Below are 17,716 nucleotides of genomic sequence, written 5' to 3'. Positions count from 1 at the left end.
ATTAAAGCATTCCATACACCAATTGAGCTTGCAGCCCCCTTCATCCCTGGTTGCAGAGGAAAATAAGGTTTTTTAAGTGTGACTACATCTAGTTGCATAAGTTCTGGGAACTGGGAGAGTCAGAGTGGAAGAGCCAATGCAGCATGTGGGGAGCATCTTGAGTCCTGTGTTTATTTTTCAGCGGCTCTCTGCATCTTTTCCTTTATGCCACCTTTCCTGCTCACAGCTGTGGACTACAAATCTTGCTCGGCTGCCGACGTTTATGCAATGCTCTTCTACCCCATTGGCGCAGTTTATACAATATTTATCTCAGTTGTTTGAAAAACACCATTTAAGTGACTTGAGATTTCTTGGTGTTTTGAATTTTAAAAAGTCAGTTGCGGGGGAAAGAGAGACTATGCCCAAAAGAGTATTTATCTTTCTGGAGTCTTTGTTGTCAGGTTTCAAAGCAAAAGGTCTCTTTCATTTGCTGTCTTCAGTTTAGCATTTCTGCTTCAGGAAGCTCAGCTTGGCCGTCCTTCTTCTAATGTTTGGCAAACATTTCAGTGGGCTTTTTAAAATTATTATTCAGGAGAGAAAAATTATTTTGCAATGTGAATACAAAGCAAAAATGGGAAAGTGCAGGTCCTTCACCCCCAAAGCGTTTTGGTATATTCTGTAGGCATCTGTTTGGTAATCGAAGAATCTCAGCCTTCATTAAGAAACGAGAAAATGCATCCATAGCTGTAGATGTTAAGATGTGAGTGCACAGTGCACTGTAACTGGACAAATTGTATTTAAAGTGTTATTGCCTTGGGTTTAAATTGTGCCCTTGGTGGGCAGAAGGAATTTCTGCCTGTAGGGGATGGGGGTACAACCCAATACTCCCATCCAGTTGTGCTGTATCACTCACAGTTTGGGAGGGTATCCCCTGACCTTCAGGGGTGACCTTTTGAGGGAAATGACAGCCAGGAAGTGGTACAAATAGAACTCCACATTCAGTCATTTTGGATCCAAAATGTCAGAAGCTGCTTTGCACCATATAAGAATATTCTGGTCATCCTAGACCAGCCTTTGGGGGCCACATATAGAAGAATATGGCGAAAAACGGACAAGCACATAATTGTTTTCTTTGTAACTCGGTTTCAAAAGTGGGCCCTAAGTCCTTTTGGAGTAGACACACAGATTAGTTGTGTAACTACCGGTACCAGCCAGGTAAAATACAGTGTAACAGAATTAAATCTTTTTTTTAAAAAAAAAGATTACAATACCTAATTCTTATTTGCCAGAAGGCAATCATAGTGACTGAGATCTCTCAGCCTGAGCTGCAAATCTGCAATAGAGGGGCAATGCCACCAGCCCACTTCACAAGGGTGTTGAAGATTGAGTTAAAATTAGGAATGTTTGAGGAATTCAGTCTTTGCAAATGCCAATAAAAAAATGACCTGATCGCAGGTCGGAAATAGCTATTTCCTGATTTTGCACTTTCCTGAATGTTGCAACATAAGCTCTTGGCAATTAAAATACATTATGCTAGGGTTGCTGTTGTTGTTAAATGTATATATACTCAGATAAAAGTAGGAACGGAATGGAATTATGTAAAAATGATACAGATCAGAATAACACAGACTGGGCTATCTCTAGCTAATGCAGACGACACACTCTCAATAGCGGTGTTTCTCAGCGCCACTGAAAGATTTAGTGGGTGAATGGCACTCATCAGCTCCAGCACTCATGCCATGCCCAGAGAAGACACAACCGAATGGATAAACTCAGAAAAAAGATAACAGTACAATTTGGCAGGAAGCTCTCAATTCCAGATTATGTTTTATACTGGGCCGGGGTGGGGTGGGGGAGCTGCAGTGAGGTCGAAGAGCTAAAACTCTTTTATTAGAACCAGTTGGGGGGGGGTCACCGAAAAGTATGGAAGGAGTGTGTGGAATTTGCCTTCTGTGTAAGCACACACACAGAGGTCAACTGAAGAGTACCAGTTCCCTTCCGGCAATGGCTGTTCCACACTTGGCTTGGTGGGGAGGGCAGACTCCGCTGTGCCACACATTTAGCACAACAGCTCCACAGAGACACCTGCTGCCCACGCAGGGGAAGGGGAGGAGTGGTACACAGAATTATACGTGGCACTTTCTGGGGAAAAAAGGGGAAAGGAAAGGAAGCAGGGTGGGTAGGACACATTTATGGCTGCAGGATGACACACAGCTACAAATGATGGCCCCGTCTCTCAGAACCGACCAGATGACAAATTTGTTTAAGACTGCACTTATTTTGGCCCTCCTCTTCCTTTCCAAAGGAAATCCAGAAGGGGCTATCAATGAACCACACAAAGGAAAAATGAAACCATACTGTTACACATCATATTTCAAAAGAAGAACAGGATCTGATGGGCTTCTTCAGGGAGATCATTCCTCAACTGGGGTGCCACTACCAAGGCAAACCTACCATAGACACCAGAAAACTTTAGATCTAATAAGGTAGGTGGAATGGGGAGCAGGACTTCTCCCATTAAAGCGGGGTTTGGTGGAGTACATGTTGCAGAAAAACTATTAGGAATGTGAGCTCCCCTTTTGAGCAGAAACTGGGACCGATTCTCCAAAGCTGTGAGTTGCAGCCCATGAAGGAATAAGGTGAAAACATCAGTTAGTATAACGTATAAAAAGTGCTTGCGGCCTCTGCTTGTTGAACTTAAAAACCTTCTGCACAGATTCTGGATTCAATGTAAACGGAAGACAGAATTGGCCGTCAGTGTTAGCAGTGCAGATGAACATTACCCAGGGCCCTGTCTAACACAGCTATTCTCAAACTTTTTTCTCTGGGCCACATTTTCAGAATAAAAATTTGCTCGCGCCACACCAGTTTTTTTATTGATAAGAAGTACATAGGAAAACAAAAAGAAACAACTCCCAGCAGCGCTTGATTTATAACTTAGAGCACAACTATTTCATAATATGAAAATATAAAACATAAGAACAGGAATCATTACCAAAATAGAATATTGATTGTTCTTGAATCTTCCTGCTGTACTTCCCACCGTCTCCTGCTACGTCAGTGTGACGTGCTGTACTCTATGAGAACAACTGGCCTAATTTGAAAGGGCTGTGGATTGGACTCTGAAAATTCCTACTGTCCAGTTTTACAATCTACCATTAGTACAAAAGAGGGGCGGGGGAGTTAAAATTTGTGAACTAATGAAAGCATTCAAACCGAATTCCATCTTCTGAACCCAAGAATCAATCAATTTATGCTAGGCCAGTATTTCCTACTCCGACTGGGAGTTGCTTCCCAGAGTCTCAGGCAGAGGGCCTTCCCATCATCTGAGACTTGGCCCTTTTTTCAATCCCAGGGGCTGAACCTCGGGTCTTTATTTTATTTATTAAAGTATTTATATGCCACCATCTCATGAAATATCATGGTGATGCACAGCAATGCATATATAATAAAACTTAAAATCTTCTGCATGCAAATATATGTACTCTGCAACTAAACTAAGTTTCCTTCTCCTTGAGCCTAAAAGAAATGCTCTACCGTTTTTGTTTTTAAACACTGTTAGCCACCCCAGGTTAGTGCGAGTTATATAAATTCAAATTAAATAAATTGTACATTGCAGTTTAATTCAAGAATATTTGGAAACACTTCTCTCTCTTAAAACACTCATTGTACAAGAGTAACTTAGCAAGCCGACATTCACATCCTCAAGAATGACTGCAATTTATTTTTCTTAAAAGTTAACTAGCATTCTTGGCTTGAATATTATCCATCCTTGATCTGATACTTCCCAGACACTTCATTGATACTATGTCCTCTTAACAGGACTTCACACACTTAATTCCACTTTTGGCAACTCCTAGTGGAAAGCTTCAACAAGAGTTATACTGAAAGTGCAGAGACGGGTCTCATATGCCTCTCAGAAAAGCACCTCCATCCAACCCTCTCCAGCGCCACCAAACAAAGGCTGAACTTAATATATTCATCCATCTCTTCCGAGAGCTTCACACTTATCCATATGCCTTCTTTATTGGTCTGAAGGCAATCTGCTCTGGAAGCCCCAAGGCTCAAGCATATGAAAATGTGACTACAAAACACCCACAGCCAGTTGCACAATTCAGACAAACGCAGACTTGAATAAATTTGCCGTCAGAATTTTTGTTTAATAAAAGCCAGCAGGGATGAGGCCATACAGTACATGTCTCCCTGGGAAGGGGATTCCAAAGCTGTGGGACAACCACTGAGGACCTGCCAGCGTAAAAGCATTCAGTGGCAAGGGCACTTATCTCAGTGCTCAGACAGAATCAGGCAAGTGTAGGTGGTCCCAACCCATTTAGGGCTTTAAAGGCCCAAGTTGGCACCTCGAATTGGGCTCAGAAATGAACATGCAGCCAAATGAAAGTGACACAGTGCACATGAAATGACCTGAACACCAGCTCTCACAAACAACTGTGTTCTGTACCAGTTGCTGTTCCTGAACAGCCTTTAAGGGTGACCCCATGGAGAGCACACTGAAATAATCAAACCTGGACATAACCATGTCATGCACCATTGTGCCGGAGTCTTCCTTCTCTAGTTAGGGTCCCAGCTGTCAAACTGGCCTAAAGCTGGTAAAAAGGCCCTCCTAGTAACCAATGTCATCTGCCTGCCTCCACAGGCAGCAGAGAACCCAGGAGGGCTCCCAGAATGCGTTTCTGGCCTTTCAGGGGAAGAGTGATCCCATCCAGACAGGCCTTCCAAATGGAGCACTTCTGTTTTATCCAGATTAACTTTCAGCTTGTTAGCCCTCAACTAGCAACTACCTTGTTGATTTTTATTGAGGAGTAGCACTTTCTGCCACACACATCCAGTAAACTAAGTCACCATCCACACCCAATGGGCAGCTTCAAAGACTCAGCCCATTAAGGAGATTCCCAGCTCGCTTCTTTATCTCTCATTCTAACACAGCATTAAGCGTTCCACAAATTGCTATTCTGCAAGCACTCAGCTGAGACCAAGTTAGTGTGCAGCAAGTGGAGTATAAGGGAATCCCTAGAACTTCAGATGAATCTTACTGCAGACCACAGAAGGGATGGAAACAGAAAGTGTACCTGAACAAAATGAAACCCAGTGATTCAACAGCTGCGCGTCTCACATCATCATTGACATCACTCACCTAATAAAAAAGGGGAAAAACAGCAAAAAGTCAGGGCAAAATACCTAAAGTGTACAGAAGTGTACAGAAATATCTAGAAGGTAAAGGTAAAGGGACCCCTGACCATTAGGTCCGGTCGTGACCGACTCTGGGGTTGCGGCGCTCATCTGGCTTTATTGGCCGAGGGAGCCGGCGTACAGCTTCCGGGTCATGTGGCCAGCAAGACAAAGCCGCTTCTGGAGAACCAGAGCAGCGCACGGAAACTCCATTTACCTTCCTGCTTGGAGCGGTACCTATTTATCTACTTGCACTTTGATGTGCTTTCGAACTGCTAAGTTGGCAGGAGCTGGGACCGAGGAACGGGAGCTTACCCCATTGCAGGGATTCGAACCGCCAACCTTCTGATCAGCAAGCCCTAGGCTCTGTGGTTTAACCCACAGCACCACCTGCGTCCCAGGTCATCTAGAAGGTACTAATGCATTTTTTCCAGAGATGTGCAGATGGGATTTAAAATGGACTACAACTGTCAAATAACTGGTCTCATTAGACCATGACTTTCTTCTGCTGGAATAGGTAAAAGGTAAAAAGGGAAAGTTAAGTCCAGTCAAAGGTGACTATGGGGCTGCGGCACTCATCCCGCTTTCAGGACAAGGGAGACGGCGTTTGTCCAGACAGCTTTCCGGGTCATGTGGCCAGCAGGACTGAACCACTTCTGGTGCAACAGGACACCGTGACGGAAGCCAGAGCACACAGAAACTCTGTTTACCTTCCCGCCACAGCTGTACCTATTTATCTACTTGCACTGGCATGCTTTCAAACTGCTAGGTTGGCAGGAGCTGGGACAGAGCAACGGGAGCTCACCCCGTCGCGGGGATTCGAACCGCCAACCCTCTGATCGGCCAGCCCAAGAGGCTCAGTGGTTTAGATCACAGCGCCACCCACGTCCATGCTGGAATAGGACATAGGGTTGACTCCAACATAGTTATTCTCAAAGTAGACCCATTCAAAGTACAGTCTGCTCCAGAGCCAGCTATACTTACAGCAACATGCAACAGACGTCTGATTGCCTTGTTATTTCCTGAGCCACAGTAAGCCATTGCAACAGTATACATCCCTGAACGGCGGAGGATCGGATCCTGGGGGTGGGGAATCAAAGGAGAAAGACTCTGAATTCCTGAGCTAGATGAACCACCGGACTGACAGCTTCCTATGAGCTCACTTTCCAACTCTATTTTTAAAAAGTTGTGGTGTGATCCATTACTGAGTCGGAACATGGCTTCTTTTAAAAATACCAACACCAATTTTCCATTAAAACTGCTACCTAGGACTTACAGGAGAAACCTAAAATCCAGTTAAAATATGATGCATGACTAGCAAATCTTAAATTTATCAAAAGCTGACCAAACTAGTACTAGAAAACCCATCAGTTGAAGACTCCAGTCAGTATTCAGATTCTTGAGGAAACCTGCCTCCCCAAACAGTCCTTGCAGTCTTATTTGCTTTTGAGTTCTGAGCATCTAGAACACACTTACGCTAAATACATAATCAAGAACAATAGTATGAAGAACTTAAAGCTTTTATGCTAATCAAGGCTAAAAACTGCATATTGCCTGTACTGCTCTGTGCGATGCTGCTTTAGATCAGAGGCAGGCAGAAGACAGACGTCTGAGTAATTTCAAGTAGATCAGCAAGGATTTCTGACTCAGGTTTCTAGTAAAAACAAAGCAGATTTTACAAATCTCAGGTTTTCCCACCCCAACTGAGAAGGCAGAACACCACATGCTTTACGTCTCAATCAACAGCTAAGAGATCTTCCAACATTAATCCATTCCATATTTAGCAGCTTTTTTCGTTTAATTGTTGGTAGAGTGAGCCAGAAAGCTTGCTGGTGGCTAATTAAGTCAGTAGATAAATTTTGGCAAGACACTATACTTCAACCTTAACCATGCATCCTATAACAACATGGGGCTTTCAAGAACCTCTGCCATAAAAAAAGAAAATTTACTCTAGTTCATTATGTCTTAATTTTTACCAGATTCCTGCCCTGGGAGGCAGGTTGTTGGTTAGAAGGTGGACTATTTTACACAAACACCCTAAAGTGCTAAAAGGCAAGTATTATTAAGATACCCTGAAGAAAAAAAGCTGAAGCGGAATGGGTAGTTTTGCAGGAAGAGCTACACTCACCTTATCTCTGCAGAGGCTCTCTATGAGGGCATCTGCCTCCTCCATTCTGCCGTACATCACCAAGGCAATGCCAACTGCCAGGCCTCGCAAGATCTTCTCATGTTGGGTTTCTTGGGCATATCCCACCATGTCCTCAATTGCCTGCGCATTTTTAGACCCAAGCATCACCAGCCCAAGAGCCAGCCCAGCTGCTTCACCTTTAAGGGGGAAAAGGAAGAAAGTAAAGACAGAACAGAACAGGATTTCACCTGAACAGAGTAGACAGGGTGATGGGTTGGCCTGCGGTGGGAGGAGTAGGTTTAAGACACACATTTGTGTCCACAGCAGTTGCTTACCTGTCACAGCATCATCTTGGTACAAGTTAGTTTTGAGAAGGTCATAGACATCTTGGCGGGCAGTCCCCATGGCAGCCAAACCAAGTCCCAGGCTGCCCCCATGTCGGACAATCTGCAATAAAAGTAAGAGAGATGTTTCCTTTCTCTCCATGACTCTACTTAAAACCTCAGGAGGGCTAGAAAGATCAGAACGCAGTCCTCACTCTGGGAGTGAGACACAGAACCCAGGAACCCATTCCACTTCAACTCTTGGTAATCATTTTTCTAGTCATTCTGCATTGCAGGGGGTTGGACTCGATGACCCGTGGGACCCAACTCTACAATTCTATGCAAAATTACATTTCCATTATTTTCCTTCCTTCACTGTGATGTAATTTTCAGCATTTGAAAAAGAAAAATATTATTGATTCTTCATGAGAGCCAACCACATTTTACCTTGCACCTTTTTTTATTTATGGCCTTTATATCCTACACTTCAATAAAACTTCTGGGGCAGCTAACGTAATCGTGGGCTAAGTGCTGAGAAGTCCAGGGACCCACATGCTATCCCTAAGGCACTCAGTCGCCTATGCATCACAGGAGACGATACTTACATCATTGCTGGCATTCTTCAGCTGGTTCAGCAAATAGTCTATGATGTCACCACCATGATTGGCATGGATGAGTCCCAGGGCATAAAGCCCACCACCTTCCTGATAGGCAGACCCTGGGGACGTGTCTTTCGGCAGATACGTTGCCATTAACTGAAGAGCTTCCTTCTCATGACCCTGTAAATTCACAAGGAAAAGAGAGAGAACTATGAAGAGCTTTGGTGCGTCAGCCCAGGGGGGGGGGGTCCATTTTCTCCCAATGGGAACTAAGCGGAACTAATTTAGTATGGATTCAATACTATGAACTTAGGAGGCACATGCATCTTGCATGCACCCTGTGATGGACAAGCAGTTTGCACTCCTTTTTGAATGCACATGTAGTAATACACACACAAAAACACAGTGAGGAACATGCACGGAGTCTGTTTTGTGTCCACAGTAAAATATAGGCCAGTAAAAGCATACTGCACTTGTAAATACAGCAGCTCGATGAAAGCGGAATTTAAAATTCTTATGTCGAAGAGTTTAATGTTACTGATAGTTGTGTAACATAAACCAGCAACAGGAGGACATATGCCACCTCTGTCTAAAAGCTGGGTCAGAACCTCCAATGTAAACAGGAGGGCCTCAATATATCCTGAAGATGACAAGCCCACCAACACTTCAGATGTTATCAAAACACTGTGATAGTTTCGTATTACCTTGTGTATGACACCGAGGCTGGCTGTAGCAGTGAACTTTGCCCAGTTGGTTGCCCTGGCAAGCCACTCCAAATTATCTCTGCAGAAAGAAATATTGGGAACTGATCTTAGTCTCAAAAGTGTTCAAACTTTCATATCACAGGAATAGAGAGTGTTTAGAAGTTGACTGCTTGTACTTCATCTGCTCTGGTCTAGTTGAACTTAAAGCTAGCAATATCTGCAGCCATAAATCTTTGTATTCCAAGACTAAAACTTTCACCATAAAGGAAACAAAATAGCTGGACACGAAGTGAATTGCACAGTTCAGAATATTATTCCAAGGTGCTCATTTTCAACCATTTGGTCAATCTGCACAAGACAGGAGCACTGTATTTCTTTCTATTGTTTTCCTGCCCTAAACAAAGCATCAGTTACACTGCATTAAAAAAAACACACATGTGAGGTTGGCAGGGTTCTAAGAGGGAGCTCTGCCTAGGGCAAAGGGTGCTTCCTAGCTCAACAAGGATCCATCTCGGAATCTCCAGTGGTTAAACCAATGCACACTGGAAGAGGAGATCATTATATGAGGGAACGACAATAAGCTGAACACCATACAAAAGTTCTCAGTCCTAAACATTAGGACCCATTCTCAAACCTAGAAAATCTGAATAAATAAATAAATAAATCCCGGACTTTCAGAAATGGCACCTTATCTTGCATTTGTGAAATTGCACACAAACGTCCCAGAACGAAACCTAAATAGTGGGACAATAGAAGTGATTACAACATTCTGGCTGTTCCTGAGCAGAAGGCTCAGTGCACCAACATATGAACTCAAGAAATGGCCTTAGGTCAAGTAAGACCACTCTTCCAAGCTGTTGGAAAAGCCTGATCGACTCTTGACTTGCCACAGGCTTCTAAAAAACGCTCTGTCCCAGCTTTCCAGCCAAGAGCATCCACATGCAAAAGCACTCTCTCAACATAATCATCTGCCATTTGCAGAAAAGGATAGAGAAAGTCTGCTCTCCTGCAACCATAGCAGATTAATTTATGCCCCCAAGAGTTGATATGCTGCTCTGCTGAAGGCTTTTACCTAAGGAACTGGTCACTGGTTGTTCCACAATGCATAAAGGAGTTTGCTATGACTGTTGCTGTGTGACAGACAGAGTTCCGCACGGCGTCCTGGAGAGGCAAAATGGAAAAGTCACCATCAAGCAAAGAGGAACACGAGTATATAGAGAAACCTCATGTGTAGCAGTGTGCTCAGGTCCTAACATGGTAACTTTCCTTTTGCCTTTTCTGTTTCTGATTGTTCAGAACACAAAATCCATGTTGTAAAGCAAATATGATCTGTATTTCTTACAGTATGCTGCCAGAAATTTGTTGACTTGTCTGAAAACTTCTGAACTGAAGCTTTTTTAAAAAAAAAAACACAAATCTCACGGGAAAGGTTGAAGGATATACATGCAGAGACAGATTAAATGATAATAAGCACAGTCTGAAGGGTATAAAACAGTACACACCTCCTCCTCTACTGATGGACAATAGGCCACTGCCTAAAACTTCAGGGAGGTTGATTCAAGGCTGAATATAATCTGCCAATGTCCACTGTTAAAAAATGCTGAACTTGGTTCCTTTGTTAACTGTCATATACTAGCCCAGCAGGAATAGTATAAATGGAGAGAATTCATGAGCAGAAGGACTTCGGGCTGCCCAGTGGAACTAGACTTTCTGCTCCACGTGCCCCCACCCCAAAAAAACAATAAAATTCTGTTATGGGTTTCCTCCAACCTTTTAGAGAAGACTTGGGGAGGGTTTAAGAGGAGTGTGTAGGGACAGGGGAGGAAACAGAGATCCTTGCACTAAGGGAAAGACCTCATTGGAGTCCTCAGTTCCCCCACTAGAACCCCCTTTGCTCTTGGATCAAGAACCCTCCTTGCTGCTATTGCATCTTAGCTTCTTCTCTTCTCTGCTGGGACAGCTCATTTGGGGTAGAACTTTCTAAAGAAATCTCCTTTTGCATATTACCTCTTTTGTGTTTTTCTCTATTTACTATGCTCTCATACCACATTTTGCTAATATGCAAGTATTCTTTGAGAATTGGAAGTAAATTTGTTTTTATAAAGGCCTTTTGCTCAAGTCTTTATTAATTTAAATATTCTCAGTATCATTACGCTCAGAGCCCACAGTGCAGAAAACAGAGGCACACTTCCTTCATGGGTTGTATTCCTTTACATTTTACCTGTTGGAATTAACAGGCCTAACTTTGCCATGTTCACTAATTTCATTGGGTCTACTCTAAGTAAGTCCCATGGACTGCAAGAAGATCAAATCTATCCATTCTTAAGGAAATCAGCCCTGAGTGCTCACTGGAAGGACAGATCGTGAAGCTGAGGCTCCAATACTTTGGCCACCTCGTGAGAAGACAAGACTCCCTGGAAAAGACCCTGATGTTGGGAAAGATGGAGGGCACTAGGAGAAGGGGACGACAGAGGACAAGATGGTTGGACAGTGTTCTCAAAGCTACGAACATGAGTCTGAACAAACTGCGGGAGGCAGTGGAAGACAGGAGTGCCTGGCGTGCTCTGGTCCATGGGGTCACGAAGAGGCGGACACGACTAAACGACTAAACAACAACAACTCTAAGTAACACTGAGCTAGACACCAGTCCTTATATTAAATAGTTAGCTGGTAAAGTAGTGCTATCTAAATGTCAAGATGCATTATTCAGCCTCAAATCCAAAATTATCTTCCAGTGCTTGAAGAAGCAAGCCCACACAAATCGTACAGGCCTTACCTTTGTGTTTTTTAGAATCATGAGGTCTGTGTTGTTGTTTCGTATTAAGAACTGCAGGTGTAACTCAATGGCCATTTCACCACTTAATATTTTAATCATTTTGGGGATCTGATCTTTCGACTCTGGGTTCTTCGTATATGCACATGCAGAAAAAGACAAAAAAATATTACTTTTCAAAATCCCACAACACCAGTGCCACCTTATCAGCCATGGTCGCTTTGGCAAGTTTACATGTACCAAGTAAAGCTAGATTTATTTTGCCACCTCCATCAATATCCATGAGATAGAGGTGTGGCCAGGCAGTTCAGTACCTTTAATGTTTCATCCTCAATATTCATTTATTGTAAAAGAATACCAAAAAAATGTATATTTAAGTATATTTCTGTAGGAAGCATTCTACCGGAGAGAGTCTTAAACCACAGCCATAACTAGGGATGGGAAGACTTTGGGCTTGTCAGATCTACAGTACTTTGTTTTTCACTAAAACCACAAGACAGAGCTAGATGCAAAACAGATACAGGTAGAATTAAGAGAATAGGATGTCTCCTGTGTGTGTTCTAGGGCGAAGTGTTTGCTTTCATTAACAGGACTGAGCTAAGCTCACAGTACTTGCATTCAGAATTCTATTCCTGTTAGCTTTTTTAATTTCATCAGCCAAATTTAGGTAGGAAAAGTAGTTTTGTTATTTCCACTGCTAAACAACCAGGAACGAGAAAACCTTCATCACCTACTGCAAATCATGCAGGGATCTACCAGTAGTTCCCAACCTACTTTCTACCAACCCTACTTTAAGCTAATCCCTCTCAATTCTGTCTTTTTCCAATTGCATTCCAGCATTAAGTTAAGGAATACATCTGGGATAATTTCTGCATGTGTTCACCTTGGCAGCGCTTATTTTTCACAAAGGAAATGATTTGATACACACTTCTTCCCAAATGCTCACTCAAATAGCATAGAATCTCCACAATTGCATGGAATCTTTACTTCTTCACTCAAGACTAGCTGCTTTTTTTTAAAAAAAACGTTTGCATCTGCTTGAAGGTCATTTAATTTTCTTGTAACGTCCACACAAGCAACAAAAAGCCAAGTCAGTGCACACTTGGAACACTGCCACGGGTGGAGGCCAATGGAGAGCGCCAGATAAGACTGACTCTTGTTAGAGGAAGGCGACATAAAAAGCCCTACATTTAGGGTAATTTCTTTTCTTTTCTTACCCTGCTGTATTTGGTGCTTTCTTCTCCAAGAGTCACAAGCAGCTGCAAAGTGCGACTTTTTCAACTTAAATATTTACAACTGCAATCAATGACCAAATAAGGCATTATTTTGTTTCCTACTTTCAAGGGCAAACCTTTATAACACACACTAATGCACCGAACAGTAAAACAGCAATAAATCTTTACGTGGGCTTCATAGGGCAGCTCTGATCTTTTATTGTAGGAAAAACACACTGCATTAAGCAAGCATTCCATCCCCGAAAGATATGGAATTAGTAACTCTCTCATCCCTAGAAGTCACAGTTATCTGAGGGTGATGTGTTGTATAGGTTCTGAAAGTAGTAAAATCACAGCAGCCAAGGTCAAGTTGATCTAGGACTATAATGCTGGGATTGTGTGCTTTGGGGAAGAGAATATACTCCGTGCTCTACAGCCTTTCAAGGCTGCAGTGAGACAACTGTGCAATGCCTCTGCTTGCTTTATAGTTGGTTCTCTGTTTTATAGCAACATATGCAAGGATGTTGTGATTTTAATAATACTGTGCATTACCCTGAAGCCCACAGGATAAAATGCAGTCAAGAAATCTTATGAAATAAACAAACTATGCATCAAAGATGCTTTACATACAGCAACACTTACGGTTTGGACAGCCTTCACTGCAGCAACGGGACTATTTGTCTTTTCTTCTGTCTCCATGGTATCACTATTAAGAAAAGAGAGGGAAAAACAGTCTAACTTGCATTGTAACCTATGCCAAAACTATTGAGAAGGGCACAAGCATCAATAAGGGAATGAACATTTCATTTCACAGTCCTAATGCTTCTACAAGTCTCCACACCTCTTAAAACAAGAGAGAAAAGGCAACTGTGTTTCTCATGTCCACAACTATGAGACCAGTCAATACAGTCAGCAGAATCAAATGCTGAAGCTTTTTCTGCACTTGACCACTGAAGATTGCAGTTGTGGGAATACATATTTGAATCCCCCACCACCACCAATAGCAGGAGTATGCCTTTCCCTTTATGTACAACTTTGCAAGGCTGACTCCATCTCCCTTCTGTGCCCTTTTTTCTATAGGGAGCCTTTTAAAAAAAAGGTATATATAAACACCGACAAATGGGAAACACTGGCCTGCGAGCGCTCTGGAAGTTTATTTCTAAGAGACACATAAACCACAGCCATAAATAGTGGTGGGGAGACTTTGGGCTTGTCAGTTCTACAGTACTTTGCTTTTCACTAGAACTGTAGGGGGAAATCTGTGGCTATCCTGGCAGGGGGATGGGACTCAGTATCTTAAACCAAACTACAAGTTCCCAGATTATTGCTGGAGAGGAGGAGGTACAATTTTGTTGTGTAGATACAATGTCTGAAGTGTGTACAGTATTTACATACACTCAGGGGAGAAGGAAAATGCACAGGGTACACTGCTTGGTCCTCTTCCCTTTAGTTCAAGAAGCAGATTCCCTGAAATCTAACCGAACCCCCCCCCCCCTGTGCTCTGGTTAAATCCCAAGGCTAGCTCTGCCATACGCCACATTGGAGGGCAATTCATCTTGCAGCTCAGCACCTGACAGTATTTGTGTCTTCAAGCCACATGCCCTCCATTTGTGTCTTCAAGCCACATTTGGATGCTTCTCGAACAAGCTCCCTTACCCTTCCTTCTCTGACCCTGGGACAGTCCCTGTGTTGGTTGACCCAGGCACAGAATGAATAGGGGTGCCAACAGTGCGGAGGTTCTGGATAACGGAAGAGAGGAACTGCTGGCTGGCACTTTCATACAAGTCAAAGCAGATCTGGTAAGCCATGAGAAGGTTGTCCTCCTTGACCAGCTTCTCCAAGATGTCGCTCACGGCCTGCGGATCATCCAAGAAAATGAGGCACTGTGGGAGAGAGAACAGAAGAAAAGTCAGAGGGTGTCTCAGCATGGAAGTAGGAGTTTCATAAGGCCAATGATTTCTTACATTATGTAAAATTTACTAGAATCATGTATCTGAACCCCATTCCCAATGAGCTCATGTTAATGTTTGGAGTGGGGGGGTGTTCCCCATTTCTATGCTTTTATAGGCATTATTATAGTGGTTCCTGCATACCATTGACACCACTATAATATACCAAACAAGTCCCTGAAATGTCACCTGAAATAAATCTTCCTCTCTTCCCCTTTGTACACCTTCACAACTCTGAGGCAGGCTACACAGAGTTAATAAGTAGTTTTGTTCCACCCTCTCAGCTTTGTGGCTGAGCAAAAATGTAGAGTCCGAGGGTTGAAGTTGTTCCTACCACCCAACGGAACTCCCCTGAGATTCTCTTCTTCCATATCTTCCCTGAACCCTCCCAAATCTGCTCTGAGTTCCCCCAATCCTCCAGTTTCGTGGCAGAGGCGAAAGCCATTCCACTCATGCAGTGACTTCACTAATTCCACCCCAACCCTTTTCACTATCCCACTCTGGCTTCTTTCAAGCACTAATCTGTTAAGAGCATTAACAACCAAAAGGAAAAAAAAGTTTCACAACCAAAACAAGTTGTCAAAACACATCAAAACAGCTGATGTGTTTTTAAAGCACTCAACATAGTGGGTGCTTCAGCTGAGCCAAGCTACATCAGTTGTTGCGAGTTTCTCTTGAACCACAGGCCAAGGGGGTAGAAGCACATGGAAGAATTTTAGCAAGCAGGTCCCAGCATGTATCCCAGTTAATTTGAGTTAGCAAACCACAATTTTCTTGGATGATTTGCATCTGACATTTTTACGTACACACACAGCCCTCTCTTTTTCCAAAGGGTGAAGTACGCATGCCACCGTCTGGCAGATACTATTACTCAGATACCCTCCTCTTCCCCTGCTCCCAAGGCAAACTAGCATGTGGTCTGTAGCCAGATGTACAAACATAGCACATTACCTGGCACACATTGATGAAGTCAGGTTTTTCTAGGTTCATGTAGATTTTAACCAGAACTCTCAGTACCTGGTTGCGGAATTGCTTATTCTGCATCAAAGACATGCAGAGTTTTAAGCTGTACGCCAGCATTCCAGGAACATCATTCTGCCATGAAAGAAAATATTGCTGTAAAATGTTTTTCACAATTGTAATTTTTTTTACCCATGTCCAACAGGTCTACCTCTTATCTTCTTGGAGGGATCTGGCTAATCAACCCAAGCAAGTCTCACCAAACTGGATTCAGTAATACTGAGTGCAAAACATGAACACAATCCAAATTACTGGAAAGTGTACCTTATTCTATATCTCATTGCTGAAATGCCTACATACAGAGAGGCAACGTTTTGAGAACTGGTGCAGCATAGTGCCCAAGACCATGAGCCAAGAAGTCTCATTTCAGCTAAAAGGCTGCTATGTGACCTTATCCACTCTTAATTTCTAATTGGCACAATCCATTTGCTACTTTTGCTATGGCGAGTGTTTCCCCAAACTTTGGTGACACTGACAAGAGCAGCACCACCTTTTACTCTAGCTTGGATTTGGAGAAGAGACAAGAATTGTGCAACACAGTTGTTTTTTGAGTTTTGAAGGACACAACACAACTACGGAAAAAATCTCTGACTTGTTTGCCAGCTTCAAGCTAGAGATGAAGACTGAGGTTAGGACCTCTTGCACCATACAGTGCTAAAGCAAGGCTCAGTCTGTTCTCTAGGAGTCAAAGGGGAAAGCTGGAGATGACCACCTCAGCAATGGGTGGCCTTTTCAGTCCCAGGTGCAAGAGCATCCTGGGACATCCAGCACCAAGTCTGAACTGCAAATGGGACAGTTATGATGGGCTTCAGAGGGCCTTGAAGCTAGGCAAGGGGTGCAATGGAAAGTATGCACAGGATTTCTGTTTTAGGGCGTGCCTGTGTCAAACATAACGTTCTGTGCTTTCACCCACCGATTCCAAAATGGTTTTCTCAAAGACATCCAGCCTGCGTGTCTCCAAAGCAATCCCAATGGCTTGCTTGTATTTGTGATCATCTAAACAGCGCTGGAACATCTTGTTGACAATCCCTTCCAGACGCGGATCCACTGCCTTCTTTGCTCCCTCGGCCAGGTCGGCATTTTCCACACATTGTTTGGTGTAATGGTCAATGCACTTGGCTGGGAAAAGAAACACACATGCGCCATGTTAAGCTTCTCCAACTGGCCCAGTGCCACAATGTCAATATATCCTCAGGATGAAGTACAAATACCTGTCAAGTTACAGGTTCAATTCAAAGCAAAGAAACTTTCAACACAAAATCATTTATTAACCTAGCAGCATTGTAGGACTAAGACATTTATTGTCCTCTGATTTGAAGGGAAAAAAACCAATAAGCCTTTGCTAAGCATTGATGGTTTCATCCCATGCAAGATTCTGCGTGTACTTCTTTGTACTGGGTCCAAAAGTTGTATTCTGTGCAATCTCAGCTTTCATTATTAAAAACAAAATTTCTCATCTTGCAAGATTATTTGTAGAATAAAGTGCCACTGCTCTTTCCTGCATAGCTACCTTTGAACATCTCATGCTCTTCAGAACACTGTTCTGCTATATGCAGACATTCCTTCCACTCTTCATGCAAAGAGTCCGTTGCTGACAATATTCTGCCCCTTGTACCAACTGACATAAAATCTAAAACTGGATTCCAAGTAAAAACTGCAAGTTTGTTTCACCACATTAAGCAAATTTACATTTAAATAAAGCAAACACGAGTCTGACCAAACTGCGGGAGGCAGTGGAAGACAGGAGTGCCTGCCGTGCTCTGGTCCATGGGTCACGAAGAGTCAGACATGACTAAATGACTAAACAACAACAACAACAACAACAACAAAGCAAGCACTT

At 43.1% G+C, this 17,716-nt stretch overlaps 1 protein-coding gene across 1 annotated transcript in view; it reads right to left on the bottom strand.

The window, feature by feature from the left end:
- Positions 1–17,716, bottom strand: part of PSMD1 (proteasome 26S subunit, non-ATPase 1) — an 81,495-nt gene that overhangs the window by 59,193 nt on the left and 4,586 nt on the right. Inside the window, exons 5-16 of the mRNA XM_035133918.2 lie at positions 16,790–16,995; positions 15,808–15,951; positions 14,564–14,790; positions 13,550–13,613; positions 11,697–11,825; positions 9,993–10,081; positions 8,921–8,999; positions 8,223–8,396; positions 7,630–7,741; positions 7,295–7,491; positions 6,151–6,246; positions 5,067–5,131 (exon numbers count right to left, since the gene is read on the bottom strand). Coding sequence (XP_034989809.1) covers positions 5,067–5,131; positions 6,151–6,246; positions 7,295–7,491; positions 7,630–7,741; positions 8,223–8,396; positions 8,921–8,999; positions 9,993–10,081; positions 11,697–11,825; positions 13,550–13,613; positions 14,564–14,790; positions 15,808–15,951; positions 16,790–16,995 — 1,582 coding nt within the window. The remainder of the gene's footprint in view (positions 1–5,066; positions 5,132–6,150; positions 6,247–7,294; positions 7,492–7,629; positions 7,742–8,222; positions 8,397–8,920; positions 9,000–9,992; positions 10,082–11,696; positions 11,826–13,549; positions 13,614–14,563; positions 14,791–15,807; positions 15,952–16,789; positions 16,996–17,716) is intronic.

Source organism: Zootoca vivipara, chromosome 5 (genome assembly GCF_963506605.1).
Source record: "Zootoca vivipara chromosome 5, rZooViv1.1, whole genome shotgun sequence".
NCBI classification, from domain to species: domain Eukaryota; kingdom Metazoa; phylum Chordata; class Lepidosauria; order Squamata; family Lacertidae; genus Zootoca; species Zootoca vivipara.
This window is presented reverse-complemented; position numbering and strand designations above follow the sequence as displayed.